This window comes from Montipora capricornis, chromosome 9, assembly GCF_036669925.1.
Source record: "Montipora capricornis isolate CH-2021 chromosome 9, ASM3666992v2, whole genome shotgun sequence".
Classification (NCBI taxonomy): Eukaryota; Metazoa; Cnidaria; class Anthozoa; order Scleractinia; family Acroporidae; genus Montipora; species Montipora capricornis.
The window spans coordinates 10,195,661-10,213,160 of record NC_090891.1 but is presented as its reverse complement, the minus strand read 5'-3'; the positions used below and the strand labels follow the sequence as shown (position 1 = coordinate 10,213,160).

Here is a 17,500-nt window from a genome sequence, read left to right as displayed (position 1 = left end):
GACAATATGCTTTCAAATCAAAGCAAACTAAATGCACAACTCCCGTTTTTCCTGAATCTAGAGTTCGTGCAATGTTACCAAAAATGTGAAAACGAATTTGTTAATAGCGCCAGTCTAAGACTAATACACTACATCCTTACTTGTAAAATATCCTGCTATGTAAAAAACTAGGAACGTGTGTACAACAAGCTCCAATTAGATTATGCCGGATAAGCTGTGCTCCATTTGAACAAGTCTCGGTGTGGTAGCAAAAAAAAAGAGATGTTGATCGTTCACTAGAGACATTAACCCCATCCTCCACTTGACAATTGATGGTTAGAGTGGTTGTCTGTTGATTAAAATTTTGATTGCACGGACTAAAGGAATAAATCATCGAATAAGAATGTTGTCTGGGTAAGCACCTTACAAAATTTTCAAGACAGTTGTCAAGAAGACAAATGAATGTCATGAGTTCCATACCATATTAATTTAACGCTAATAAAATGAATTCAATTTTTATGACCTTCAATAGATTATTCCTTTCATTTTGCCTTATTTAATCCACTTGAGTGAAATGCACGTATCGATAAATTTCAAATGGGTAGCCCCATTTCATCAAATGTAAGAACTTTAAAACATCAGCTTCGATAGAACAACTCACATCTCTTTGGAGGCCTTCCAAGATTGTACACACTTATATGCATAGGAAGAAACCGACGTTTAGCATTAGCAATGGCCGATCGATGGAAACGCTTATTTAACCATTTAAGTGAGGATATGTTTGCTTAGGATTCACTTAAAACGCTAGTGGTTCATCGCAATGTGTGGTAAAATATTGGAGTGACTAATCATAATGCATCAGGGTTAGGTTCGTCATCTGTGCCGTGCACCGGGGGTGGGACTCGCGTGTGAAAGGGGTGGAAATGCTCGTCGTCTCGCTTAGGGGTGCAAATTTCGGATTTTGGTCTCATTTGGTCTCACGTAGTGTGTTATGGGGAAAACGCCATCATGTGTAGCCCATATGTGGCCGTGAAGGTTTCGTGCATGGTCTCACGCGAAGAAAATAAAAAATATCTATATAATGTGTTTTAAATATGGTCTCTTTTTGGGGTCCAAAATCCTGGGCGAGTTCCCTTCCCACCCCCCCCCCCCCCCCGCGCATTTTTTTTCCGCATCTTGTCGAAATGAAGGCACTGAATTTTCAAAGGTAAGCAAAGTTTATTCTTCAGAGAGTGCAAACTTTCTGATAATTGTGATTGACGTCCCAATTTACATCGAAAGCCACCTGAGACAAAGATAGAGTCGGTTTTTTTCCCCAAAGCTATGGCATACCATGTTGAACGTTTATCAGTGGAGTTTTATTGCCAGGGATTGTTTTGACAGGACCGAAAAGTCTGGAATGTTCGGTTTAAAAAGTATCCTTGTGTTTTTTAAATATATTTATGCAAATCTAAACTGGTAGCTCACAAAAGGGCTTCCTCATCATCGGGACATACTGCTGAACACAAGCATTGTCTTTCAATTTGTGCATGTGCTTTTCTCATGTTTGCCCGATGCATTTTTTATCAGCTTGAAAGAGCCATTTTGTACTCGGACGTAAAAAGTGTCAGCCAACTCAATCCATAATTATTAGGTAAGAACGAGAATCCATGATAGCAATGAGATGGCTAAAGAGGGAGTCGGTATAGGTCGCATGTTCAAACCCTGGAGGGGATGTCGGATTTTGGATTTTTACAGAATTAACGACAGGAAGAACTAATCGCATGCAAATTCAGTACGTCATCACAAAAACTATTTCAAAAATAAACTTCAAGAATTACTTCTTTGTAATTTTTCAACCTTTCCTCGTAAGGCTACAAAAGAGAAATAGATATAGAGAAAGGCCGTTACTTGTAATCTCTTACCTTAATTCCCACTGCAATGTTATGCAAATTCATAAAAGCCATTTCGCGTTTTTTTGCGTCCTCGATACTCTTAACTTCACCAGCTTTCATGAATTTCATTGTATACCTGGATCCGTAATCAATATTATCCCCACAACCTCCCCACTGAAATTCGCTGTTTAAATTCTTTGGTCTTCTTTCACGACTGCACCCACACACGCTTAAGTTCCCTTCGACGCAAGATCGAGCTATGGAATGAACCACTCCAGCGGCTGATATGCTGTACGTAAAGGCCGCCTCTCTTGTTCCTAAAACATGTAATGAATTAAGTTACTATTTACCGGTAGCGCTTGACAAAGTTCACAGGCTTGAAATTTGTACGATCCCGTAAAGGCAGCGAAGTGCTTCCTTGCATAAAGACTATCTGCAGTTCCATCACTGCTTTTATGCCACCCTCCCTTCGCCACTTTCGCAAAGCGTGCCAAAATAACCGCAGTGATGACAATGCACTGATCGCATGGGAGTGGACACCCTATTATCATAAAATACAATTATTCATATGACACGAATTGTGAAATAAATTAAGTAAGTGTCGTAAGTTAAGGTCCACACCGCTATCATGTAGACAATAAGGATATACCCCATTCACACCAACAAGACATGCAAACTGTGTTAAACTAAACATGTTCAGAACATGTTATGGTTTGGTGTGAACGAGGAAACAGTTTGATGCACCAATGTCGGTTTGGAGAATTATGAATGTAGTCCTGAAGGCTACAGTTAATTTACCAAATCCAACCTTTCGAAACCCTTGTCCTATGTCTTCATCACTGAGCCAGAGGGGCCGGATCAAAAGCTATCGCAAGAGTTATTTTAGACGCTCACGAATTTACTAAAAAAGGAAAGGGGGTCGTTAAATACATAACGTGAGAGAAAAGGAAACTAATTCGCTATTTATAAGCCAAATTGGTGATCATATATAAAGATTCTTGCGATAGTTGTTGATCACACCAGATGAAGACACAGGACACAGGACTAAATGTTGAAACTTTGGGCCTTCTATTGAATAGCAACTTTACGTTTTTGTCATAATTCTCCAAACCGGAGAAGCACCTGCTGACTCTCTGATAAATAAATGACCAAACAAAACGGACTGAATGTAGGGCAATGTAGCAGATCAACTGATGGTCATGATTTCAAACAAGTTGCAGAGCATTTAAATAGGGTGGAAAAACTACTTTAGCCACAGTAGATGCAAAGAAAACAGCAAAAATCGACTATACGAACTGTTAGCGGTAAAGAAAAACCTAACACCGGTTACAAACTGTTGAACTGCATGTCACTACGAAAATATCGGTCGAAACAAACAGTGGAGATCGTGCTTTGAATTGTGGGCAAGTCTGCCAAAAAAAGGCAAATCGATCAACTAGCTGGCAAAAGATCGCTTTCTAGCGGAAATCCGTTTGTTCTCTGTTTCTTGTGATGATAAGAAGAAAACTCCGAAAGTTTGAAGAAGCCCTTGAACTAATCTCCTTTTTAAAGGAAGGTTTTGCTCACCGTTTGTTGTGGAATGTTGAGTCAGTAACATGAGAACGGATCACAGTTTCAAATTTACAGCTAATTTAAGATCATTTTTATTGCGCTCTCTTAGCTAAAGTAACTGTTAATTCTCATAATGCTTCCGCTTCTTACAACGACCTGCGATCTGGCTATATCATAATAAGTTCTTAAACACATGCTAACAAGGAGAAGTGTAATCAACAGACGTTTGGAGATATCCTTGTCAGAAGTCGTCACAAAGCAGTAACTTGCTATGTACAGTACAACATATCTTAAACCGATAATCTCAAAAGAATCAATAATTTTTCAAGTGGTTGCCGATTTCAACTGAAGACGGTGCGGATAAGTTATGGCAGATTTAGTGTAATACACAAACACACTTATCATGCCAGTTTTTAGATTGTCGATGATTCGGATGATTCTTCAATAACTCATTCCTGCCACAAATCAAATTTTGACATAGATGAATAGCTGACCGACATCTACAAAAGAGCCACTTTTTAACCGGCAACAAAGCGCAATTTGCCATATGGAGAAGAGATAAATTTAAACAACAGTGCCCAGAGTTAAAACATACACGACGGCAAACAAAACACAACAACGCTCATACTGTGATAACGAAACCACGGAATCATTGACAGGAGCACATTTTCCTTTAAATGTTTGAAGATAAATGAGAGGAAATACATGGACATACAAAAGCCGCTGAAATTGGGCATTTTCTTTTGAAGAGATGGGAACCCGGCGGATTTCCCACAACTGAGCTCACTGCCTCGCTTGCGCCACTCTCAACAGGCACTACTCGGACACCATTGAAAGGAACTCAGCTCAAACAAAGCCCTTGGAGTTTGAGACAAAGTTGTCGTTTACTTGGGTCAAAACATAGTTAAGATCATACCCACTTAAAGCCAACTCTTTCAAGAAGTGAGCTCTAGCAAAAATAGACAGATGCACGTTTTTAATTAGCTCGTGGATTTCTTGGCCATTGAGCAAAACAAACAAGCCGTAATTAAAGTAGCAGTTATAAAAAAAATATTTAAACAAAGAGAAATTCCCACCTTTTCCAGTGATGCGACGAAAGAGAGTGATTCGATCCCTCTCTGGTACTGAACAATTCCATCGGCGATATTGAAACTGGTGCTGGCATTGCTTCACTGCGAGATTCGCTCCATACCTAATGCTGGCCATGACATCTCGGTCTGCTTCGCACATCTCTCTCTGCTTTAAGCTTAAGTCGGGCATTCCGTCACAAAACCGTGTTACTGTGCTCATAATATACACTTGATTCGGAATGCCGAGCGACCTGTTTAAATCGGTATAAAACGAGAAAGGGAGCACTTAGTTTACGAGAAATAAACGGAGCCTGCAGGCTTTGAGGAACCCTATGAGAAAGCAAAATGCAAGAGAAAAAATAAAATGAAGAAGTTAGAAGTTTTGAAAACATGGCTAATTCTACCGTAGTCTGTCAATGAGGATTGTTGCTTATAAAACTCCAATTGTAGGTACCTTGACAAAACATCACGAAAACAAATGAACGATTGTTTTGTCCGGGATTGGCAACATGATCACACCTAATTTTTTTACGAAAGCATGAACATTTCTTTGTCAAGACAAGAGTTGGCAAGCTGGTCATCATGAAGGAAAGGGTCAACAGTAACAAACACAATATGGTTGCAAATGGGCTCCTTAAGGAGTTCACAACTCACCATCCACTTTGTCCAGCTTGAAATAAGGATGCGAGGATTATTAAAGTAAACACAAATGGAACTTTTTGGGCTCTTCGCCTTGCCTTCATCATGAATTCTAGGATGATCTGTACAGTCAAATAGTCAAATAGAATCCTTAAGTCAATATTCGTTTTCTACACATCCTCATCAATTAATGGCTTTCGCACATGCAGTTAGATCTCAAGCTGCAGCTGCTTATAATGTCATGTTCAACGCACCTGATTGGCTGCAATGCAGGGAGAATTTTGTATTTGTCTTGTTTATTGGTTACAGATGTGTCTTCTAAAAGATATTGCCATTTTTCGACAAGCGTTCCGGCAGATGAAAACCGGCGTCTAGAGCCCAGAGGGCTAGATTTATTTACCGGAAATATTTTCTCCTTTAAGTCTGATCGGTTAGATTTGTTTTACTAGAACCTGATAGCTTCCAGTTAAAAAAATGACCTCATAAAGTAGTTTGTATGTCACCAGGGTGTTGGGTTAGATTCCACAAATGAGCGACAGTCTATGCAGGGTGATATTGAGTAAAGTGTCGGAAAAGATTAGGGAATAGAAATTAATTGAAATTCGAATAACAACCGCAAGGTGTAAACCGTTCATCGGTGCATAGTTAATAGCTTTGGAAAAAGAGAATAAAACTACAAATAATAACCAGTAATAAATGTACGTCTTGTCAGGAATTCTTAATAAATCAATGACATTTTGTGGTTAAATTTTGTTTCATCTTTTGTTTTCATCATGTAGCACAGTTTGACTTAAGGCTCTTGATCGGAAAAATCATTCTCGTTGTTCCAGTAACGATTCTCGGAATTATCGTCAAAGAAAACTTGAAATGTTTCCTTTTTCTATGCAATCGATCATGCAAATATTGGCGTCCTATCACGTCGGAAAATGAAGTAGTTTGGGGTTGTTGTTAGATGAGAATTAAGGAGCGCTGAAAGCTGCATTTCGATTGGCTGCCGACAGAAATTGTTCTCATAAATCAAACATGTGGAGAAATTTCAAATACAACAGCTTCTTTTCACTGTCGCGTGGAACTCAAGAGTGTAGCGCTCGTGCTGGCACGCAACTTCAAAATCGATTTCGGGCGATCAAGAGTATGGATTTTTAACTGTTATTCGATTAAATTTGAGCGACTCGCCGAAAAACACTTAAAGAAATAAAAGCTTTCTCTCTAGTTGTGCATGCTAAGATAGTCCCCAAAGCGCTTTCGAAAGAGAATCGGTCTTTTTCACATAGTAGGTATGGTATTCCTGAGCCAGTATGGGAGGCGACAATTAAGGGAAAAGGCAAGCAATGAGTTCAAGTATTCTGATATACCAAAAACAGCACACTTGTCTGGAAAAGGTTCGCCTATTGGGTCAAATGTCATAGGTAAAAGCCGATTTCTCTAGTAGTCAGGTGAGAATAGGAAAATGGATTGTATTAATTAAAGCCTATATGAATCCTGCAAGTAGACTTAGGGGAGCAGTAACAAGACATGCAAAACTATATTTGAAAAATGGTTTGATGATATTTCCCGCTAGTCTAATCGAAGGCTCACGTTAATGGGAGGAGCAACTATTGCAATAGATAACGGTTTCTTCATCCACTATGCCACTGACCACCCGCTGGGTTTAACGTCGTTAAGGACCATAGTTAGTCAACTGCGATACCGCAAAATTGAGTCGTAAGCCTTGATGGATTGAATGAGCATATCATGCATTAATATTATAAAACTGGCTGCAGATATAGCTCTTCGCTCCTTTTACAACCCACTCGATTAATTTTTTTAAAGAGGTGCAGACAGATGTACTTGAGAAAAAAAAAGAAGAGGCAACTTGGCGTATGTGGCAGAGGAACAGTGCATAGGTTTTTTCCTACAAAAAACCGCGAAGAACCTTTTATGTTCTTTATTAACGGAATCACTGGAGCGAAGGTCGAGGAACTTAAATTATGAACATGGAAACGAATATTAAAGTGCCATCCTTCATAGTCTCTATCAACTGACTGACGAAAGTTTGGTATTTTGTACTGTCAAAGGGACGCTGCAAAATGGAAAAATGATGACCTAAAATAATTATGAATTAAAACCAGATGGGAGTTGTAAAATCGCTCCATGGAAATCGACGTACCGTTTCCATTACGTAAGAATAAAAAAGGAATATAAAGCATACTGGAAGCAGATCTGAGTGTCGTTGGATTGACTTGAATTAGCAAACGAGTAGACAAATGGTCAAATATTTCCTAAGAAAGAAATGCAAGGATTGTATACCGTGGTTTTGGCTATTAAGTATATGCTTGCAACGATGGGAGCAGTGGCGAAATTCCTTGTGTTTTACATTCCAGGAATACCGGCGTATTTCGAAAAGAAAATCTCCCACAGGTTGAATTGGTTAATTTTGAAGAATTTCAGGTGGGAATTAGAAAAGATACAGATTAAAATCAAGAAAAAAATTAACAACATGTCAAAATAACAGCATGTGCCAATGATTTTGCATTTTCTTAAAATGTGGAAATGCCAATCTGGTGGGAAGTTAGCACGCAACGAAGAGACTGAGAAATGTTTTGGTCAGGCAGTAATGGGTATGTGAACCCCGAAACCATGGACTAAACCTGCCAGAACCACTTGACTTAATCCATCAACTATCTAGTGCCACCATTAATACAGAGAATTGAACAACGCAAAAACCTGGTTGAAATTACTGGGTATAATTTTCCAAAACAACCCTGACATAAATAAATAGCATCTCCAGAAACTGTTGTGCAAAGTCAGTAGTCGTTTATGTATCTTACCAGTCTGCAAATATTTTGGCTACTCTACCTAAAGATCAGGGGCAGCCAACGATAATCTTCGGTGAAATAAATCGGTTCTACGTTGCTAGACAGCTACACATTTCTTTACTAAAGCATCACTTAAAAGATTCGCTACCAGATAAAAGTAGTCCCTTACGTTTTCGGAAGGGATATTTTTGCAATTTTTGGCACTTACAAAGGTCACCTAGCAGTTTCGGAAGAGAAAATGGTTTGGTTGGAAGTTCTTAGAAGGTAACATTTAGCTGGCAATTTCTGAAATGAAGATATCATTCCCTAAAATTTTCGCCGGACAATTTTCCGATAAGGTATCTGAACGGATCAAATTAATCTAGGACCATCTAGGTGATAAAAACATCTCCTTAATCTCGACAGTCTTTAGACATTACAAGGAGCCTAGAAATGTCTCTCAAAGGCTTTTGGTTTAATATGCTCGTTGGGTGCCCCTGACTCTACGTATAGATAAGCTTACTAACTAGTAAGCTATTTGATTCGTTGATTATGTCATTATTTTTATATGGGAATGAAATTTGGGAAGCGGCTTCTCAGAGCAAAGACGACTGCATTAGATAATACAAACAACTTGTGCGTAATACTCCGAGGTAATCAGAGACAGGGTCTTCAAACTATGGAAAACTACCATAAAAAATCCACCTCACGTACTTTATGAGCAGCTGCTGCTAAGGAGCAATTAAGACGATTATAACCGGGTTATAAAGATCTTTAATTAACAGATGGTTTCTTAATTTCAGTTTATGTAACTACAGTAGTTTTCCCAAGTTATATATTGTAATGATAAATCAGTTTGTAGTCACACGTATAGCTCTGTTTTATCGTTTCATCATTATTATTAATGGTGCATTTTAATTGTGATTCCACGAGGATCTTATTTAGTCAAACTGTTTGCAAAGTAGGGCAGGAAGTCCAAGGTGAGCGGAACGTTAACTATAGCAAACAAGGGATTGTCAGCCTCAGTTTTTCGACGTCTTGTTTATATGAGGCCATGTGGAAGATCACCTTTACCTGCATCAGTAGATATACATGTATCTGTTTTTGTCAGCAATGCGAACTTTTTACTTATGAAATAGTTGTTCTCGCGGCCTTCGCTACAGTATGTTCGTGAAAGAGAAAAACCTCTGCTTGCTGAGTTGATTTAGGTGTAACTTCCATCTATGGCTGCAGCATAAAATCGGCATTGCTGTCTATGTCTGCAACGAGACGAAGGTGAGTTTGCTACGGAAAGTTCAACCACATGGGCCGAATAAATCAAGGAGTCGTCTTAACGATGTAACATGGATCGAGGACAAGGAAAAAGACCCTTTATAGATGCCTTTCATATCTTTTCAGAAAGAGCTATGAATCTTTCCTCTCAGCGAAGCGGATCTGTATTATGAAATTTATTTAATATTTATATTTTTAAAAATACAACCACACTTTTGAATTTACGGAACATGTTTTGATGTTTCAAACATCATCTTCAGCCATAGTGAGTGTAACATTAAAATTTTTACAACATAATTCGTACATATATATAATATATATATATACCACTGAAAGTTTATAGTGTGGTGTGAAGGTGAAGAGCGCTCAATACCATTACAAGTAGAGCGAAAACAAAGTAAACACACAAGGCAAAGATATATATATATATATGTGTAACTATGAATATTTAATACAATGATTCTTTGTAGATTAAATGTTCGTTTCAAGTAGGTGAAGTTCAAACGAATCAACAATATTAAAGAGAACACAACTGACATAACGGTAAAAGTTTCAAAGTGTAATGCTAATAACCTGACATGATAAACTTGTTTGTTGGGTTCGGGTTTCAACCGCTCAATATGGAAGCTCTCCTTGATTTTGAGTTGATAGAAAGAAGTAGTATTATCAATAATTTTGAAGCAAGAACCGTCATCGCATCGTTTCTAAAAATTGTCAGGATAATTGTGATGTTTCTTGCTTCAAAATTATTGATTATGCTACTTCTTTCTGTCAACTCAAAATCAAGGAGAGCTTCCATATTGAGCGGTTGAAACCCGAACTCAACAAACAAGTCAATCATGTCAGTTTAGCATTACACTTTTAAACTTTTACCGTTATGTCAGTTGTGTTCTCTATAACTGACATTGTTGGTTCGTTTGAATGTTACCTAATTGAAACGAACATTTAACCTACAAAGAATCATTGTATTGATAGTTATATATACGAATTATCTTGTAAACATTTTAATGTTACACTCACTATGGCTGAAGATGATGTGTGAAACATCAAAACATGTTCCGTAAATTCAAAAGCGTAGTTGTATTTTTAAAAATATTAGTAACACCTGTGCTATCCAGACCATTTGGAAAAATTTAATATTTGTAACTAAATTTTCAATTGAAGACCGCTGTACTGCACCTAGCAATCCCCTGGTATCGTTTTTGTCCAAGTCCACGTTCCTCAACTTACTTTTACTGATAAATTGCAGCAACATGTGTTGCAGTTGATCTTATTCTTTTCTTTTCTATTATGTATTGCACTAAATTGTGGCCTACTCGAAAGCCTATGAGTTACTTTGACCAATAGGTGGTTTTCACTTTACTAAGGTCATCCTCACCATGTTCACTTGGTGCATGGACGAAAACAAAAGATCTCAGTTTCATTAGGTCCTTTTGTTCGTCCACTTGCTATTGTATATTGAAGCATTGTTATCTATGTCTCTAGAGATTGGTTGCAAAGTCCTTATATATACGCAGGTAGATCTTCCTTTTCCTTTTTTTTCTTTTATTTTGTGCTCACTCGCTTTAGATCCTCTCTCCCTGAATGCATTTCCATAGATTTTTTTGATAACGTGATGAGCAAATAGAGTTGTTGTTTTCCATCGTGCCCTTCGTAACTTTGCCTCTACGGCTTTGACTTGAAGTATTAATGTTGAGGTAAAACGTCGTTAACGAAGCACAAAGTTTGATCAAACTACAGTTCGTTGCCAGTAAGCGTGCACATCGTGTGTTCACGGCCCATTAGTTACGTAATCAGCTAAAAATCGACAACTAGTTATCATGATCTCGTATAGTGATACCATGTGTCACTGTATCAATCTCTTCTTGCGGGGATGAGATCAGTGGTGAGACAGTTTTTTTTTTCTATCGATGTAATATCGAAATCTGGGTTGACCTTAACAACTTGACGAGTTTTTCAAGAAGAAGTAAAGCATACTTTGTAATACCACTCTCATCACGTCCTTGTTCAGTACGGAATATCATATGAATTCGTCTCTGTGCTGCAGTTGAAAGTAAGAAAGTTCTTACAATCGAATTTCTGCTGTTTGGAAGACAACACAAGATTTTACTAATAAAAAGGAATGAAAAATAAAGAATTCAGTTTGATCAAAACAACGGTGAGGGGTAGATCGATAAAACGAACTAATTAATGCGACGCTTATGTATTTCGGAAAAACAATTAAATACACTGTCTCACACAAATTAAATTATGCAAGTCCACAAAATGTGTTTCCAGTTAAAAATCGTACACGACACGGAAACTTCACTGAGAAAACGTGACCCACGAAAATTTAGAAACATGCGGCACCTCTCTGTCACGGTTATCGTGTTTCAGGACATCTTCACTGCATAGAAAGTGAGGAAACAATCTTCTTTATTGTTATTCCAAAATTGCCAAATGGAATAGCAACCCAGCTGCTGGTGTTTGTTGTTCACGGTTGATCCTTCATCAAAGATTATAAAAGGATAAAAGATTAACTAATTATTCCTAACTAAAGTTAATAACCTAAATACTCTACATACTAAAAGCTGCTTTACCAGGCTGTGGTGACGTAAGTTAAAGGGGCTAGGTCACGCTATTTTAGGTAATTTTGTTTAATTTTGTTAATTATGAGCTCTAAACGTCAAATTGGCAGAGCAAGCGTCTTTCATTTTCAAAATCACGGCCACATAACAACTGAGAATGATTTTCCAGCTTTGTAAATGACATTTTAATATAGACTGATGTAATTTTGAAAAAGGGTGGGCCGACGTTTTTCAAATTTACCCAAATTCAATCCATTTCAATCCTCTGCAGTTTTGTCCATCCTTGTCCCTTCTTGGCTTCCCTGCGTTTTGTTAGAGATCTTCTATAGTTTTGAACAGTTATTTTGATATTTTAGTTAATTCTATGACCATTCGATCAGTGCTGAAATTGCCTAAAATTGCGTGACCTAGCCCCTTCAAGTTTCATGTAAATATGTTGCTGCACGAAGATCACTGGATACTGTTCCACAACCTGCTCCGCCGTAAGGCGAAAACTCTTTTTCCTAATCGATAACATGTTATGTCGTTTCGAAACACAAATCTACAACTTATATACTCAGGGTCATCCCATGTAAGGATTTATACATCATAACAGCAGCTGATATTTGAGTTTACGCCAACCCAGTGCCCGGAACAATTCATCGATATTACAGTCATACTAAGTTGGCATATATTTTGATTAACAAAATGACCTTGACTGCACAAATTAGTTCATTTCTCTACATTATTCGCCCTTTTGGTGCTATATATATTTGTCACACAGAGGCGTGGAGAACCTGTTCTCAGCAATGTGCCTATAAAACGCCGATGCCTCAAAAACTGACCTGTTCCAAATTATGCAATTCAACTTCCTTCACTCAGCGAGTCCTCTTTTTCTCATGGTTTTCTGTCTTCAGTCCTTGCTGAGACTGACAGCACAGATCATCGTGAGAAAGCAGCAGTAATGATGCGTACTTCAGCCCCGCCCAGGGTTAAAACTCTGAGCAAGCTTCTTGATACCCTATGGATGCAGAGGCCGGCAGGGGACAACGAGTCCTCCCACAAACACAAGCGACATTTGCAGACATATTTAACTTCCTTTTAGTTTCCAACGAAAGATGCAAAAGATCAAGACTGCTGAGTTTTTGCTTGTTGCCTATGCTTAAATTAAGCTCGCGTCGCTATTGAAGACGAGGCTTAGTCCTCGCCGTGATGTACTTTACACAAGGATCTTTAGCTGAGAAAACAAGCAAGAACAACAGTAGTTTCATTTCTGCTTTAATTAATATAGTAGAACCTCGTGGGAAATTCCAGGTGCAGCTACGCAGTGCCGGCTGCATTTATAGGGTCTTATAGCCGACTAGACCACTGTTGTGCAAAGCTGAGGGATCACGCACTCTGTGACAGCTTTTCACTCGTCACCAATATTAATACGCTCTCGTGTCAACACAATATTTTCAATTTGATGCTAGAACACTCTTATTCTTCATAAAAAGAAGATCGTTTGCAGGTTACGTTTAAATTACCTGAAATCACCCTACAAAAACAGGAGAATTTCTTTTTTTCTATCAATGCTGAAAAGATTGAGAACAACTCACCGAAGCCAAATTTTAGACGTAATATTATCAGTCATCATTCATATCAATTCACAGCTCCGCCTGATCCTACGCATGATTAAAACTGGCGACAATGGCTCTCAAATTTAGGCAGGAAAAAGTCAGGCTATTTTGTAGCTGATGTTCATTACCACACAACAGAAGTCGTTTGGAAGCAACAATGATGCAGAGTTTGAAATTTTGAATGTGATCGCTGGGCGACTTGGTTTGTGGTATTCCGCGTGCCGTCACCCCAAGAATCCGAAATCTATTTTTATCGTTAACTAAGGAAATTAGTGGACCTTGTTAATGCTCTATTGTTTGAGATCAACAGAGCTTCATGAGAATAGATCAATATGGCTTTTTCATTCAAACGGCTACCATTGTTATCATAAATTTGTTGCTATTCTTGGCTGTGGACATATTAAAAACGTTTTTAAGATCGTACATTTCAACAGGATTTAGAGACCGTTTTGGTGACTATGGGAAAAGGTTTACACATAAAATAATAGCTTTTTTAACTCCGAGTGAAAATGATATTCAGCCTACAAACGACAAGCTATGAATGAAAAATCGCCATTGTCTTCGAAGGCCACTGAGGGAGAGCAAAGAGAGTCACGTGGTAGCGTGTAGACAAAGGGTCCCAAGTGTATTGAAATGCTTGATCGATTTCCGATGGCGCTTTGTTGCAAGCAGGCGAACGACATGAAAGGAAAGACGACGATCCATTGCCTTTTCCCGGAGATTCTAGCCATTATTTTTAGTTATTTGGACATCAGAGACAAGGGAAGGGTTTGCCAAGTTTGTACAAAATGGAGGGATTCGGCCTATAATCGACTGGTGTGGCGCGGTACACAGGCAAGACTACATTTGAGGAGATCGAATCCCTACTTGTTTCCTTCGCTGGCGAAACGTGGCATACGCAAAATCCGTTTACTTAGTCTGAAGAAGAGTTTGAGCTATGTTATTCAAAATTTACCAAATATAGAGAGTTTAAACCTTAAAGGATGCTATAATGTGACGGACATAGGGGTTGGACATGCGTTCGTCAAAGATCTTTCCTCTTTGACAGTGTTAAATCTAAGTTTGTGTAAACAAATCACGGACACGAGTCTTGGTCGAATCGCTCGTTTTTTAAGCAATCTGGAAGTTCTGGATCTTGCTGGGTGTTGTAACATTACCAACACTGGTCTCTTGCTCTGCGCCTGGGGTTTACCTAAACTTACGTACTTAAATCTTCGAAGCTGTCGGCATATTTCTGACACTGGGATAGCACATCTCGCCGGTCTGAATGCTAGTTCGGCTCGTGGTAACAAGAATTTAACTACTTTATGTTTACAAGACTGTCAAAAGATCACTGATAACGCACTAAGCAACATAGCTAAAGGTCTAGTTCATCTTCAGTCGATCAATTTAAGCTTCTGCTGTGGTATTACTGAGAGCGGACTCTCTCATTTAGCCTCTCTTCGGAGTTTGCGTGAATTAAATCTTCGCTCTTGTGAAGGAATTGGCGACGATGGCATCGCACATTTGGCAGTGGGAGGCCTTAATTTGACTTGTTTGGATGTAAGCTTTTGCGACAAAGTTGGCGACGCAGCCCTTAATCACATATCGAATGGACTTCATCATTTGAAAAATCTGGGATTGAATTCTTGCCATATTACAGACGAAGGACTGTGTAAAGCGGCACGAAGCCTCCACGACCTGCGTGTGTTAAATATTGGCCAGTGTACACAAATTACAGACATGAGTTTATCTTCAATTGCCGAAAATTTAACTAGTATAACAAACATCGACTTGTACGGTTGTACGAAAGTCACTAAAACTGGACTGGAGAAGCTGATGCATCTTCCACACTTACAAGTTCTTAATCTCGGTTTATGGCAAAGGTGACTGTCAGATGTCTCTCTTTACGCATTTCAGTGTCATGCATGTGTACAGACTTGCAACTTGTAATTTCAATTCAGCTGTGATACAGAATATGTCCAGAAGAGAAGAGTCGTTTTTATTATAATTAAAATAAACTAGTGTTCCGGGGGCTTTAATTCTTGATGTGTTCTGTGAGCACAATTTCATGGAATCGATGTCTGTTCAGACTTTTATAATGAACATTTGAGGTCCACTCATCATGGATCATGGAGTGAGTGTACTCCTCAAGATAGTGGATTGGAGATTTACCAGAAAATCAAATACGAGCATGCGAGAATAAAATTCAAACTTGTTCCCGATGCGTTGTCATTATCACAAGAAATGTTATCTAATCCGTCCTGTGCCATCTCATCTTTTTTCCTTTTCTCTTGTCAATGTCTGCTTCGTTTGAACATCCTAAAAACATTCCCGCGTTCCTCGCCTAACCGGTGCTAAAATTAGGTAAGGATACTACTATTCAATCCGCGAAAACGAATTTCTTGAATTGTTGCGTGACCTATTTTTCCTGTGACAGGAAATGGCGTGTTGGTTTTCGGGACAATCTCTTTACTCACACATTTCTTGCATTCTTTGTATAATATCCATTTACAAGAATTATTTGAAAAACATTTCTTGGAGAGAGGCGCGGAAGAACACTATTTAAAAGTGTTTCTGTAAAACAGATGTGTCTTTTTGATAAACTGTGAACTGTTTGGAAACAGAGAAATATATTGTTTTTAGAGAACAGTTATGTCAGTTTTAGAAATTGGACCAATATCACAAATGAGTTCAGTTATTCAGGGAACGTAGCAATTTGACAATGTGTTGTAAAGTAATCCTACAAGAAAAGTGAACGAACTTAAGGTGTGCCCTATTTGACGAGCATTGTTGTTCCTTTGGATATTTAAAATTTAACTTTTGCTGTTTCTCGTAGCGTCGAGGAGGGGAAGAAATAACTATTTCAGTTTCTTCAAATCAATGAATAGTTTTCTACACTGTAGTTTAAAATATCAAGATATTTTTAACGCAGGATATAACACCCCTTATTAATGCTTGAGACAAAAACTATTCACAAATTTGATAGGTTAAGCTTAGACTTCTTCTAAGATGATGCGGCCAATGACTGACCGACGAATAAACGAGTTCACGGTCTTTAGTGTATCATGGAAAATCAGGACAAGATGGAGAGAAATTCAAAGGATTGTGTGGAAGTTCAAAACCCGATTAAAAGTATTCATGATAGGGAATTTTGGCGTTTTTTTATTTTCCGAAACAGAAGATATGCGCTCAAACGTGCGGCAGAAGAAAGTTTGAGAGAATAGCTGTTGAAGAAATTATTTCATTGAACAAAGTTTCTGCCATAAATTTCCTGTGAATCCAAAGGCACAAAATTACAAAGAATGTATGGAGACAAAAGCAATATTTAGGAATTACAGAGAATAGATATCACGTCCAGTTCATCGCCGTTGGGAACTTGGACTTATTTGTTTGCTTTATGAAGGCAAAAGTCTGTAAAGTAGAGTCGTGTACAGTTTATTTTGCTTTGAAGTGATTTCCATACAAACCTCTGAATTTCCCGCCATGTTGCCCTGATTACCCACGATGCACTCAAGCGCGTGAACTGGTCTAGGCTGCATTATTTGTCTCAGATGATGAACGGATGCTTCGGTTAGAGGCAGAACATGCAGTTTAAATTGTCCGGAGAAGTGCGTTAATCACTTCTATCTTTCGTTTATAACCCGCAGTTTAAATAAACATTTCTTTCAGAACACTTTCTCCTTATGATTTTCTTAAGAAATCTCTTTTGCATTTTATTGCTTCTTCAAACCCTAAACAATGCCAAAAATATTAATCAAACTGGCGGTTTCTACCCGACAAAATCCTTAGTTAAGATCTGCATATTGATGAAAAGCGCAGGAAAACAGGAAAGCTGTGAGACAAAAGTCACTATGTAACTCTTAAAATAAAAAGGGACGAGATTGAGGAAACCAATTTCCGTCCTTGCTAAAACGTTGTTGGAATTACCAAAGACAACAAAACCTGTGGTTCCTTTATGAGACAGTAAAGAACTAAATTAAAACAATTTTATGTGCAGTGGAAAGATGTTTTAGCAAGTGGAATATCTTTATAGTTTTAGCGAAATTATAGGCTCCACAAGAGTACCAGTCACACGATGACATTCTGATAACTGACTGATTGCTGCGCTTCCTTTCCTGAGACACACAAAAAGCTTTAAGTGAGAGGCATCAACTGTTGGAAGAAATTACATTTAAAGGGGTGGCGAATGGT

General features: G+C 38.3%; 2 protein-coding genes across 4 annotated transcripts in view; one reads left to right on the top strand and one right to left on the bottom strand.

Annotated features, from left to right (window-relative positions):
* The window catches only part of LOC138016388 (protein Wnt-5a-like), an 81,920-nt gene that overhangs the window by 40,763 nt on the left and 23,657 nt on the right, over positions 1-17,500 (bottom strand). For all 3 annotated transcript variants that reach the window (XM_068863536.1, XM_068863534.1, XM_068863535.1), the window contains exons 3-5: positions 5,129-5,235; positions 4,481-4,725; positions 1,884-2,170 (exon numbers count right to left, since the gene is read on the bottom strand). In XM_068863536.1, the coding sequence (XP_068719637.1) occupies positions 1,884-2,170; positions 4,481-4,725; positions 5,129-5,235 (639 nt within the window). The remainder of the gene's footprint in view (positions 1-1,883; positions 2,171-4,480; positions 4,726-5,128; positions 5,236-17,500) is intronic.
* Positions 13,470-16,090, top strand: LOC138016389 (F-box/LRR-repeat protein 14-like). Its single transcript, XM_068863537.1, has one exon. It carries the CDS (start codon positions 13,961-13,963, stop codon positions 15,194-15,196), a length of 1,236 nt encoding a protein of 411 aa, XP_068719638.1. The 5' UTR covers positions 13,470-13,960; the 3' UTR covers positions 15,197-16,090.

Bases quoted from the DNA above. Each gene is read 5' to 3' on its own strand.
- LOC138016389 (XM_068863537.1), top strand. From the start codon at position 13,961: ATGCTTGATCGATTTCCGATGGCGCTTTGTTGCAAGCAGGCGAACGAC.